Source organism: Hordeum vulgare, chromosome 2H, assembly GCF_904849725.1.
Source record: "Hordeum vulgare subsp. vulgare chromosome 2H, MorexV3_pseudomolecules_assembly, whole genome shotgun sequence".
NCBI classification, from domain to species: domain Eukaryota; kingdom Viridiplantae; phylum Streptophyta; class Magnoliopsida; order Poales; family Poaceae; genus Hordeum; species Hordeum vulgare.
In genome coordinates this window covers 6,175,662-6,189,703 of record NC_058519.1, presented here as the reverse complement: position 1 = coordinate 6,189,703, position 14,042 = coordinate 6,175,662, and the positions used below count along the sequence as shown (strand labels likewise).

At 42.1% G+C, this 14,042-nt stretch overlaps 1 protein-coding gene across 2 annotated transcripts; it reads left to right on the top strand.

Annotated features, from left to right (window-relative positions):
* Positions 1 to 5,576: 5,576 nt before the first annotated feature.
* On the top strand, positions 5,577 to 12,270 carry LOC123424348 (probable E3 ubiquitin-protein ligase HIP1). 2 transcript variants are annotated; one of them, XM_045107952.1, is made up of 7 exons: positions 5,577 to 5,805; positions 6,466 to 6,571; positions 7,151 to 8,950; positions 9,904 to 9,957; positions 10,730 to 10,822; positions 11,417 to 11,563; positions 11,803 to 12,270. In XM_045107952.1, exons 3-7 carry the CDS (start codon positions 7,256 to 7,258, stop codon positions 11,932 to 11,934), a joined length of 2,121 nt encoding a protein of 706 aa, XP_044963887.1. In that variant the 5' UTR covers positions 5,577 to 5,805; positions 6,466 to 6,571; positions 7,151 to 7,255; the 3' UTR covers positions 11,935 to 12,270. The 2 variants fall into 2 exon arrangements, with proteins under 2 accessions (XP_044963887.1, XP_044963888.1); XM_045107953.1 differs by having other exon boundaries at positions 5,580 to 5,809.
* The last annotated feature ends 1,772 nt before the right edge of the window (positions 12,271 to 14,042 follow it).

Here is a 14,042-nt window from a genome sequence, read left to right as displayed (position 1 = left end):
ATGGAATTTGCCATTGTACTGGGTCTGTTGGGGACACAAGAGATTTCTTGTATTTGATTGCAGGGTTGTTTGAGAGAGACCATCTTCATCCTACACCTCCCAAGGATTGATAAACCTTAGATCATCTACCTGAGCGAAATTTGTCGTTGTCCTACAAAACTCTGTACTTGGAGGCTCAACAACGTCTATAAGAATAAAGATGTGTAGCAGACATCAAGATCTTTTCTGACGCCGTTGCCGGGGAGGTGAGTGCTTGAAGGTATATCTTTAGATCTTGCAACTAAATCTTTTAGTTTCTTCTTTTTCACTAGTTTGGTTTTATAAAAGAAAACTATAAAAAATGGAATTTAGGTTGCCTCATTTGCTTCGTCTTTATGATGTCTTTCATGAAAATGATGGTTCGGAAAATTGTGTTCAATTGTTAGAGGAAGAACTTATAAAAAATGCTTAATGTGAATTTCCGGAATGATGAGCGTGATAGTGATGTTGTTAGGTTGAATTCTATGAATATCCATGACGCTAATGATATGCAAAGCCACAAGCTTCAGGATGTTATATTTGATGAAGATGGTATTTTTAGTTCCCCAAGTATTGATGAGCAAATTTATTATGAAGAAAGCAAGCCTCCTATTTATGATTATTATATTGATGAAAGTGGGTTTGGAAAAGTGTCTACTCTAGGAATTAGTGATCCCACTATTTTGGAGGGTGTTGAATATTTTCATAATGATAAAAGTAGATTTGGATAGGTCATGGCTTTATTTAGTGACGAATCCACTATTTTGGAAGAGGTTTCAATTGACTATGACAACAAAATTGCTTCTATGATGATTATTGTGATGACATGTATGCTATAAAGAATAATTATAACCATGAAATTGTCATCATGATTTTAATTTCCATTTGGATTATCAAGTACCTCATGATATTTATTTTGTTGAGTTTGCTCCCACTATTTTGAATGCGAAGAATTTTGCTTATGTGGAGAGTGATAAATTTTCTATGCTTATGGATCATGAACGGAATGATTTATGTGATAGTTATATTGTTGAATTCTTTCATGATTCTACTTAAAATTATTATGAGAAAGGAACATATGCTTGTAGGTATATTTAAAGTTTCCTCTCTACGTGTTCAAAGTTTTGAAGTTATGCTTGTTTTACCTTCCTATGCAAATTGATTATTGCTACAATAAATTGTTTTCTTGCCAAATCCATAGAATAGGAAGTGGTTAGACTTAGATGTCCCTGTCGTGTGATTCATGACGCTCTCTTTCATGTTTCAACTATTATTCCTATACGAGCATCATCGAAATCATCATGCCTAGGTAAAAGGCATTAAAGAAAAGCGCTCGTTGGGATACAACCCAACACTTTTTTGTTTCTATGTGTTAAAATGATTACACTACTGTAGTAATCATGTTTTATGTCTTTTATTTCAATAAAGTAAAGCCTTTGGGATAGTGTGGATACTAGCTAGTTTGATTATGTGCAAAAACAAAAACTTTTATGTCCAACGTAGAATTTCTGTGATTTCACTAGAGATTTAAAAAAATATGAAAATTTTACAAAGTTTTTATATGCAATTTTTCTACATTTTCCTATTTTTTCAGAATTTTAAGAGTCGGGTAAGTATGGTGTTCATTCAGATCTTCATACACCGTTTTGTTTTTGACAAATTATACTTTGCATGCATTGTTTGTTTGTTTTAAGTGTTTCTATAGCTTATATTGAGTGATATAAATTATGAGAATGTTGTAATGCATTAGGTATTACGTGAGAAAAAATAATAATCTTGTCTTGAGAGTACCTAAGTGAATGATCTATCTTTATTACACTAACACATCTCACAAAGTTCCGTTAAGTTTTGTGTGATTGAAGTTCTCAAGCTTTGGGTGAGATATCGACATGAGGAGAAAAAGGAGCAGCAAGAAACTAATCTTGGGGATTCCCAAGGAACCCACAAGGTAATATCCAAGTAAGACTTAAGCGCCTAATTTTGGGGGTGCCCGTGAAGGCATCCCCTCTTTCGTCTCCAACATTATCAGTATATCTTACTTGGAGCTATATTTTTATTCATCACATGATATGTGTTTTGCTTGGAGCGTAATTTTATTTTTTTGGTATCTTATAAATATTAATTATAATCTTGTTTATTAATTAAAAGTTCAAAGAATTGCCTTTGAAATGCTTGAATTGCATGTGTGATGTGTGTTGTACAAAAATAAAAACTTTTGTTGTAGTATTTGAATTACCATATTTTACTGAATCGTGGAAAGTTTCTCAAATGTTTACATAATTCTTCCATACAGATTATTTTCTTTATATAAGAGTACTTTCAAGCCCGCCCTTTGCTAAAAAAAGGATTGGTTTACCTTGCTGCATACTTTCTACTATTGTTACTTGTCACTTGTTATGAATTATCTTGCTATAAAACTATCTATCACTGTTACTTATGGCACTTGCACAGAATACCTTGCTGAAAACTGCTTATCACTTTCTTCCGCTCCTTGTTGGGTTCTAGACTCTTACTTATCGAAAGGACTATGACTGATACCTATACTTGTGGATCATCAAACCACGGATGTAAATACAAAGAAGATACCAACAACACACATCCCTCTCTTCCACATATATTAAACTAGCACATTTAACCACTTACCAAAGCACAAAATGGCATGAACCACGATTCTTTTAAATTATTCAAGAAAAGAGAAGACAACATCCGTCCACTTCACACCGTAGCCCGGCCGGCCCGACCCAACCCAACCCGCAGCTCCAACACCACGCCAGACCCTCTAAAAAAAGAGAACACCACACCACACAACATCAGACTGGGTCAGACCGGGCAGCCCGCACGAGGGGTCCAAATCCAGCCAACATCCACCAGAGGAACCGAAAGCGAGCGAGTCACCCGCATTAATTGATTGCCAGTTTTAAATCACCCACGTCCCTAGCGCTGCCCCAGGGTTTCCCTATTTCGATACTCACACACACACACACGCGCGCCCGTCCACAAACCCTACCCTTCGATCCGCTTGATCGGACGGTCGCGATGCCGCCTTGGCCCATGGGCCCGACTCGCTTTCCCCCACCCCACCCACCCCGCCCCCCTAAAAAACGTCGCAACCCAACCCGACCCACCCATCATCGTCGCCCCTCCCACTCTCTCGCTTTCCACCAAACTTGGCCAACTTTGTGACTAGGAGTGGCCTTGTTGAAGGCATTGTTGTGGGAACACGATATTTCTCGAGGGTGAGAACCTATGATCTTTGATCGGGCAACAACAATGCTTGTGCTTTGTTTCCTTCATAGAGATGTTACTTTTGGAGAACCTTATTTGTAGTTCGGGTGCTGTCTTTGTTGGTGGCTAGAGTTCTGCTACTATGGGTGATTGATCACTGTGACATGATCTTTTTCTCATTTATTCTTCTCTTTCTATTTTCTTTTTTGTCCACATGCATCCTAGATGTTTATAAGCATTTTGTTGTTGCAGAGGCCGGGTGTAATTGATATCTTCTTAATATTAATATATCCCCCTTTCCATTTTTTAAATTGAGTACGTTATCTGTGTAGAAATGGACAACTTCAGTTAGAGTCACAAAGCTAATAAAGAGATACCAAAGAAAAAATGGTTATCAAACATGAAAATGCATACATAATCATAATTCTCCTCAGTAAATGTGTCGACTCTCGAAACCAACTTGCTCAACAAGACATGATCATGCACAATCAATATATGCGTGTGAAAGGTGAATCTTAATGAAATGCATTGTTGCTACCTGTCGGTATCCATCAAGACACAAGTTGGGATCGATACCTCGAATATAGAGAGAAATAATGATAGGTACAGTTATGACATAAATACAAAGAAAATTCCAACAATTCCCATCCTACTTTCATTATATTTAAACTAGCGCACTCAGCCACTTCTCAAAACATAAAATGGCACAAACCACTTGTCCCTTATTCAAACAAGGCTTCATAAGCCCCCCAACCCAACCCAACCTAATCGAGGCCAATATCCTAACAACTCCAACACCACAACAAGCCACAAGCGGGTCACCCTTACCTCACGCAACCCATACAAAGGGTCCAAAATATAACCAACACACACTAGTAAGTCATGATTCTCCTCATTAAAGGTGTCAGTCTTAGGAATAACATGCTTGATGATACATGATATGCATAATCAATACATGCACCCCAAAGGCAAAAACTTACCAAAGCGCATTGATTTTACGTCCTCGATATTCATTACAGTCATGTCAGAATGCACAACTTTTGTTATGTCATAGAGAAAATATGGAACAAACACCAACGATATTCTTTCTGCTTTCTCTAAACTTAAAATAGTGCATTGAATCACTTCCCAAAAAAATGTTGCGAAATACATTTTTCTCTTTATTCAAAAAGAAGAAGACAAGCGCCCTCATTGCATACCTTAACCCGGGGCGACCCAACCCAACATCCTCACAACTTGCCATGCCCAACTAGGGATCCAAATATAACCATCATTCATCATTCTAGTTGCAAACAAAAAAATACTTTCAATTATTCCAAAAACACCAATTTTGGAGTCATATTGTCCTCCCTTAGTGCGGGCAACCAACATGCTTGCCAATACATGTCCATGCATAATCAATACATGCATACCAAAAGCGAAAACTAATCTCTGATGAACATGCATTAGCTTTACCTTGATGATATTCATCACAATAAAAACTGAATCACCTCGGATATAGAACTGATTAATGAACACGAACATGCATATCTAGTCATGATTGTCCCAATGAAAAGTGTCCACCTCGGGAATCATCATACCGTGGTTTCGACCTGAAATATGTACCCCAAAAATAATGTGTTTAAAGAGACCAGAAGAACTCTTCCTCGATGTGTGTATCCAAAGATACATGGTCATTCACAATCAATACATGCACGTCAAAGGCGAAAACCAACCCAAATGCGTGGTCCTTGCCTTGTTGGTATCCATCAAAATGCAAGTCGAGATACCTTAAACATAGAAACGGATACCTGCCAGTTACGACCGCAGATGTAAATACAAAGAAGATACTCAACCAACAACACACATCCCTCTCTTCCACATGTATTTAAACTGACGCATTCAACCACTTTCGAAAACACAAAATGACGCGGACACGATTCTCTTACATTATATATCCAAAAAAAGAGAAGATAACATCGGTCCACTTCACAGCCTAGCCCGACCGGCCCGGCCCGGCCCAACCCGACCCGCGGCTCCAACACCACAGCGGGCCGGGCAGCCCGCGGGAGGGGTCCAAATCCAGCCAGCATCCACCAGAAGATCCGAAAGCGAGCCCGTCGCCCGCATTAATTGATGGCCAGTTTTAAATCACCCACGTCCCCAGCGCTGCCCCCAGGGCTGGCTTCCCCGTTCCGACACACACACACACATACACATACACTTACAGCCGTCGATCATCTCGATCGGACGGCCGAGACGCCGCCTTGGCCCGTGGGCCCGGCTCGCTTTCCCCCACCCCACCCCAGCCCGGCCCCCTGAAAAACGCCGCAACCCAACCCACCCATCATCGTCGCCCCTCCCCTCCCCTCCCCTCCCCTATTTTCCTCCTCGAGCCCCGAGACGCGCAGGCCAGAGGCGACAGCGCAGCAGGCAGGCCGAGGCAGAGGCAGAGGCAGCCGCGGGCGGGAGGAACCAACCAGGGCTCCCCCCCTCCCCTCCGCTCCGCCCCGCTCGCCCTCCCTCCCTCCCTCCCTCCCACGCCGCCGATCGGCGCCGATCGGGAGGCGGACGGTGCTCCGGGTCCGTACGTTTCTTGATTTCTTTATATTCCCCCTCGCTCCCCCCCGCTTTGGTCTCCGGCGTCGTCGCGGTGGGGGGAGGGAGCGGCGCGGGTTGGCGTGCGGCGGGGAGGGGCCGGTTCTTGGAGGGAGGGAGGGAGGGAGGAGCGGGACGGCGGGGCTGTGTTGGGGCCGATTTGGGGGCCGGGGCGTGCGGGGTGCTGAGATCTGCGCCGGGCGGATCTGGGGGCGTCCGTTCCTCGGTGTCTCGCGGGCGGATTGCTCGGAATTTCGCCGATTCGGGGCCTGTTTTCTCGTACGGGCGGGTCCGGGGGAGGGTTCCGCGGTGAAAAAGTGAATCTTTGCCCGGGGTAGACCGGATAAGGTGCTCGAACTGCGCTTATTCACGGCCGTGTGTCCCTAGAAGAAGAGCATCGATGCGCTGCTGCCTAGCCTAGCCCGTATCTGTATGTAATCCTGTCCCGAATGCAACCCTGTCATGGGGAGCACGGAATTTTGGTACAAGCCCATCCATTTACAGGGTCGCAACCAATCAGAGCTGTCCCAAATTATCACGATTGTCGATTTCCAGTTGTTACTTCTAACCATGTCTTGTTACGTGCTTACGCGATTCATTCCGGACAGAGACAGGGACTAATTAACCTGTGATGCTCTTCTCCAGGCTGAAGCTAGGGGGACAGTTTCGTAGCATTACCCAATTGGCTGCCGGAGGCTGCAAGGGCTTCCATCATTTGCCTCGGTCATTCGTTGCTGCTCTTGGGCTTGAGGTATGTATGCCACCTGCATCCCACATTGCTCCTTCTGGTTATAAATGGTGATGTATTTGGATGGGTGTTTATTTGTAGTGTTTCCTGTAGTGTAATGGCTGTACTTGATCTTGATGTATAGAAACATGGTAATTTGTATGACTTTGATGTACATGAACATGCCCTTTTCGTATTTGCCGTGCCGAGGCCAAACGTTTACCGCCATTTGACCAGTAGAAGAGATTAGTTATGTGCATCCTGTATTAATTTTTTTTTTTTTTTACTTTTTATCTGTATTGAACATACAATAAACGATGGGCCCGGTCCTATTTGATTCAGTATTTTATTTTTCATACTTGTCTCTCAGCATTCTAAGCAAATGTAGTTGCGTCGTTGCTCCTCTGTTTAATAGGCTGTAAAACTATTCTTGGTAATGTGGGGTCTGTCTTGCACATGCATATTAGTTAATGGATATGCTTCAAGAAACCTCAACAAAGTAGGTGCACATTCTAACCATAGTTTATTGCTGTTTCTGTTATTTCTGCACCTGCTATATGTTGTGACTGTTGCTTACTATTTTCCATCTGTCCTATTTGCCAGGATTATCTACTTCCAAGTTTCAACTGTTGCTCATTAGCGGGTGATTGCTTATTCTACTGAAATCATTTGAGCTCCTCATCAAGTCACCAAGGAACACAGGTTTTGATGCAACATAATAGGGTCACTATGCTGTCTTCCTCGGAAACATGCCACCTTGGTTCTAGTTCCAACAACCAGGCTATCGATCAGCAGGGTTTACTTCCCAGCAACCCTGCTGTTGATGAGCATAATCTACTTCCTGATACCCTGGAAAGTGAGAACTACCCACACTATGTTCTCAATAGTCACGAGGTAGGAATGCCGAGTGGAAGCATGATTGGCCAGCAAAATACAAGCTTGAGTTTGTGGGATTCACCTGGGTCTAGCTCTGCGGGCTTCCTAGCCGACCATGATAGCCTTTTACAGGCAAAAAGGGAACATTTTGCGCCTGCTTTGTCTATAGGCGGCCCTTTAATCATCGAAGGGAGAAGACGAGAAAGCAGTAGTTCATTGCCTTCACACAACTTAAACATAGACCTAAACATTAATCAGGCTGATCAATTTGAGACCGGGAATGTTGATATGGTTCAGAGTAATGGGCACTCTGGAATGAATACTTATCCTCTGAACAGAGGTCTTTCCAACACTGAAAATGTTCTTCGCCGTGAAATTTCTCCTGGCGCTATAAGAAGTTCGTTGCATTCTGCAAACCTTTTTGATGGTACAGTAGGCCAAGAAACCGGTGGAAGTGCTTCGCATACTGTGAACCATTTTCGGTCATCTATCAAGAGAAAGGATGTTGCTGGAAGTATCGGAGAGTCTTCTTCCAATGGGAGTTCACGCAATCATCGCCAAAACAATAATATGCCGCTACCTTTGCTGTCCAGTCATGAAAGTACTGCTAATTTAAATATGGCCTCTGTAAACTATGGTTTTTCATACCCTCCCATGGAGCAGTTGGACCGGAATACTGATACCTCAGCAGATGACATTTTTTCTGACCCTTATACACTATCTGGTTATCTGCATGAAAGTGAAAGATTCCTGAGAAATACCCGGATGAGAATAAGCGCAAATGAGTATGAGCAATCACTTACTAATCTGCTGCCTGAGGAAAGTTTCAGGTGTTCAGCTCATCAGCCTGCACATCAACAGTCTTCCTTTACGCCAGTGCAACCTAGAGGAGTGAGTTCTTCAGCAAGTTCTCAAAATCGTCCTCATGTGCCTGCTGTTGCTCAATTCTCGCAAGGACTGCAGCGACATCCATCAAATGGTAATTTTGGTTCAAGGGTAGGGAATTCTGCTGATACAATAAATCCGAGATCTGCTTCACTAGATCCTGGTAGGAGCCTGGCAAGAAGCAATCTCCCTGAGCCCTTTATGCTAGGCCAGTCGTTGTTTACTACTGATTCAACAAACTTGCTATCTGCGCCCGGAAGCAGAAGTAACCAGCAAAATTCCAGCTCCAGCTCCACACTTCGAGCTGCTGCAAATGCAGGACCCCAACAGGTTCCTGGGTCAAATTCATCTCAGCCAAGTTCAGCTGCACGAGGTTCAGCTGATGTACCCAGGAGATCCTCTCTTGCTGTTAGTGTTTCTCATTCCAGAAGTTCAAGCATTGCATTGCAGCACCGGGGGCATTCATCTTCATCACACGAGATTCGGAACCATCAACCAGGGTCGAGCGCTCGTGCAAGTCTGCAACACTACTCCAGGGCAGTTCCTCCCTCTATTGATAGGCAAAACCCAGGTTACTTGGATCTTCAGTCTTTCATGCAGAGCATAGCTGCTTCAAGAGAAGGAAGTAGGACGGTCTCAGAGGTATGCTTTCCTGTAGTAGTTTAATCTAATTATTCTGATCTGACTAAGCACAGCTGTGGACATAAATAGTTTCATATTTATCTTAAAATGATGCTGTCTTGCAAGGTAAGTTCCCTTTGTCTCTCTGGTTCTTTGCCTTCTTTACTACTCCCTCCGTTCCTAAATATAAGTCTTTTTAGAGATTTCACTAGGGGACTACATACAGAGCAAAATGAGTGAATCTACACTCTAAAGTATGTCTACATACATCCGTATGTAGTCTCCTAGTGAAACCTCTAAAAAGACTTATATTTAGGAACGGAGGGAGTATGTTTCTCAAAGGGGATATTATTTGTATCTTCTGAATAATAACTTGCACTCAAAATCCATTATTCATGTGAAATTTATTTCCATGTGAGCTACTCCCTCCGTTCCTCCGTTCCTAAATATAAGTCTTTCTAGAGATTCCACTAGTAGACTACATACGGATGTATGTAGACATACTTTAGAGTGTAGATTCACTCATTTTGCTCCGTATGTAGACTCCTAGTGAAATCTCTTAAAAGACTTATATTTAGGAACGAAGGGAGTATGTCATTTTCGTGCCTTACAATTTGCACTTGAATTATGAGTTATTGCTTATCTTGGCAATAGCCCCTACCATTTGTATCAACAATAAAGTTACTCAGCCTTTCCTTTGTTGGTTTGCCAATCTAAATTTAATGCTACTTTCTCTACAATGTACTGTATTAATTATTCCCTACCGTAGATGTGTTTCGTGCTGCAAATGGCATTTTTTTTCTTACCTGATCTGTAAGGTAGTTGCTAGTCAGATGTACCTTGGGTACCTTTGAGCTGATGCCTAGATGACTTCAGAATTTTCTGAATTCAGCATTTTCCAGTAATGTAATAAATTTATTACTTACTTTTTCTGCATGTAAATTTTTGCCCATATTTTGCTTTTTCTTGTACAGCTTCGTAATGTGGTTGAGCAAATTCGTCAGGGGAGAAGTGCTGCTAGACTGGAGGTGAGAATGTCTTCTTTAATACACGCTGTTATATTTCAAATAGTTTCTGGATCGGGGGGTGAATGGAACTTAACCCTCAATTTGGTGAAGTTTTCATCTTTAATTGTGTCTTGTGCGACAACCTTAGTTTGTTGAACATACTGGTCTAGATTTTTTTTTGAAGTTTTACTGTATACTTAACCGTAAATGTGCTAGCTTTGCTAAGCAACCAATTTTGGAAGTCCTAAGTTCTAACTACTAGTGCCACAAATTTTACTTGTCCAAGTATCAATTATTACCAGATAGTTCATGTTCCTACGTATTGTTTGCTGCTTAACAATATTGACGTTAAAAGGCAAATATTAAATTTTCAGTGCCAGCTGTTATGTGGTACAAGTGCCTTTAAGTACAGTCTGAAAAGCTGCTAACAATCATACCTCTTACATTCCAAATAATGAAGGTGCCTTTCCCCCCTGAATTCAATATTTGGTGAACGAAGGCTGAGTATTGACAGAACTTATTCATTTGCAATTTTATGCCATGTACTACGAACCACAATGGTTTCACCACAAGTATCCTATTTTACGCTGTATATTTGTATCTTTCAACCAGGAATATATTTTAAAAAAGGTGAAAGACTGATGGGCTATCATTAAGATTTGATTCTTTGTATAATGTTCTTACTTTTGAGTACACTAAGATTCTTCAACGGCGAATGATGTATATTTGTTAATGCTAATATTTATGCCTTTACTGGAATAGCTATATAATAATGACATTGATGTTTGGGCAGGATTTTCTTGTTGATCGTCAACTTATCAGGAGAGCCAATTTGGTCGATAGGCATCGTGAAATGCGGCTTGATGTGGATAATATGTCATATGAGGTAATAAGCTAGTAGCAGCACCCTCACCCCATTTCTGGATCACAAATCTGTTATCTCTCAGCCAGAAATCCTATCACACTGCTCTGATTACTATTTTTTTCTTCTTCTTAACTATGTCCATGTCAAGCTTATTGTTTTCCTTTCCGTGAAAGTGACACCCTGTGACATGGCTTTAAATAAGTTCGAGGATACAATATAAACTTAGGACGAGACGGGCCTTTGGATGAGACGGGCCTTTGGCCCTTGGAACTAGTGATAGGGACAAAAGTTAACAATTTGGAAAGCTTTGTGTTTATTTTATTCCTTGACAACTTGAATCGAGGACAATAATTCCAGGTGGGGACCTTTCATGCTTAGCAGGATCTAACTAGATTTAAGTTTGCTGTTTCAATTTTGGTAACCAGTGCTACATTGGCTATGGTCCTGAGATTTTCTTGTTTTCTGTAACCAATTCCTTTATACTGCATGCTTGGAGCTGGCATGAGTGGTCCATTGTAGCTAGTCTGTGACCCGAAAGTGTGGTTTAAGTGGTACCATTTGTATGACATTGTTGAATTTGTGTTTAATCACTGCAATTTGCTGTGGTTTTCCCAGGAACTGTTGGCACTTGGTGAACGTATTGGGCATGTAAGTACTGGACTTACTGAGGAGAAAATAATGAGTGGCTTGAAGCAGTGGAAGTATCTCCACATAGCATTGGAGGAACCTGCGACAGCTATTGAACCATGCTGTATTTGCCAGGTAATTAAAAAGCTTGTATTTTCTTTACTTGCTGCTGTGAAGTGCACAATTTCAACTCATGTTGAGATAACATCGCCATTGTGTTATCTGAACTGGCTGTCCTTGTAAGACTCAGTGGCGTGTGGTTTAGTGAATGACAGTCGCTCTGCTGCTTTTTTTCCGTGTACCATGAAAAGAACTCTGCTTGGTGTAGCTTTGCTCCCTTACTGACCGAGTATATCTTGGTTCGTTGTTTGCAGGAAGACTACACTGATGGCGAGGACATGGGCAGGGTGGAGTGCGGGCACTACTTCCACACGGAATGCATCAAGCAGTGGCTGGTGATCAAGAACACCTGCCCCATCTGTAAAAAGGCAGCGCTGGCCACCTAAACTCCTGCCCGCAAGGCCGCTAGCGGCGCTCCTGCGGAAATCCGCAGGGATGCCTCCCTCCCCTGTTCCCCCCTTTACTAAGACCAAGTGGGTTATAAGCGGCAAAACAAGCATGCAACACCTCTTTTCCTCCTCCCAAGACGCAACGTCGTCAAGGGCGTGATGGGCAGGTGGAATTATACCTATAGGCGGCGGGGTACCACATGGTACCCCTCTTACTGAATGGAAAAGCCGACATTGGCTGTAGTAGACCTGGATGGAGTTGGTTTCTGCTTCTGTTCGAACCTAGATTTGATGATATTCAAAATTTATTGAAATGACATTGTTCCATTTTAACCGGGTGGTGTTAATCTCCTTTCTCCCCTCTTGTGGCTGGCTGTGCTTTGGGCTGTGCTACGTAAGTGGCTTGCAAATGGGGATGGAGTTAAGCTGTAAGAACTTGTGGAAACAAATTGGATGATCCCTTGGCTGTCTATATCAAGGAAACAAATGGGTTTTAGAAGTGAGAATAATGACGATAATTCAAAACAGTGCCAGGGACCAGGGTTCATCTGCACCTGAAAATTGTGGAAAAATGTATGAAATACAACATATTTCAACGTCCTCTTGTCTCTATAACAACTGGTATCTAAGTTGAGATTGCGTCGAAAAGCTTCTTGCTGCCTGATTATCAAGGGATTTGTAAATCACCACACATATCATGGGGGAGAGCTTCTACCACCTTTGGACAAGAGCTTGTGACAATAATAAATCAACATGAATAGCTTCGGAGAGAATTTTGTTTACATGAGTTTGATTTTGTTGTGATCTAGAAATGGCTCCTAAGGAAACTATGCATCGTATCTCATATTTACACAAACATAACCAAAGATTACAACACCTCTCTCATATTTACACAAACATAACCAAAGATTACAACACCTCTAGCGCCTACACGTAAGGAATACAACATATTTCAACACGGAAGTACCATAGTTCATTTTTCATTTACTTGTTGCTTGTGAACTAACTGGGGCTTCGGTCAATCGCTCGGGCTAGCTTCCTTCTTTGTGGAAGTTCATTTAGTATGAACCAGTTTCTGCACAATAAAGCAAAAGTATTAGTAGTAGAAATCCATAAATTAGCTCACCACGTCTTCCTCTGGTCTCTTCGCTTCAACCACGTTTCTTCCTTGCCTGTTGAGTCTTCATCACCATCTAGAGAACAACCGTCTTCCCTCGAGGAGACCTTTGGCGTTGGCTGCTTCCTCCCCATCTTGGCGGGCTTCCATTCATCTTGCTCACCATCCGTCCTACTCCTTGTGATGATCATCCGTACGAGTATTTACCGACTCTCTTTGATGCCCATTGGATCCTCGCTTGCTTTGTTGGTTCATCATCCTACTCCTCTTCATCGACAACCATCTTCTGTGTTACCTTCTTGTGAAGTCCTCTAACCTTTCTCGGATGGTGTTTTCACCGTGTACATGAGACAAGCACACACATTAAAGAAACCACTTTGCCAATGGCGCCTAAACAAATGTTCATCACCAGAATTAGCAGTATCGAGCAACATGATGTCCCGCAAGTGCACATGGTTGATTTGTAGCCTTTAAGTAAGATTATCGACCCCACGAATAGCTTAGGAAATGATATAGATATTTATCGAAGTAATAGTGACGCCATGGCTCGGGTAAGGGAGCCATGTTCCCACCATAAGGCAAGGCATATTGCACGCAAATACAAACTCATTCGATATCGTGTTGAAGAGGATCTTGTAAGAGTGCGCAAAGTTCACACAGATTTGAACGTGTCAGACCCGATGATGAAGCCTCAAACATGAGCAGCACCGGAACGCCGTTGGTGTTAAGGAAGGTATCCACACTAGATTATTGGCTCTAGTGCAAGTGGAAGTCTTTAGGAGATATGTCATAGAAGCAATAATAATTGTTATTATTTATCTCCAGGTTTGTAATTAGTATTTATGTTCTATGCTAAACTGCAATGGTCCTTGAGCCCATATATCCATAAAGGATCAAAGTAAAACCCATGTGCTTGTGTGGAATAATAAACAGTAAAATATATTCCTAGTCATGCCTCAAGACTAGAGCATTGCATGCTGGTCACGTT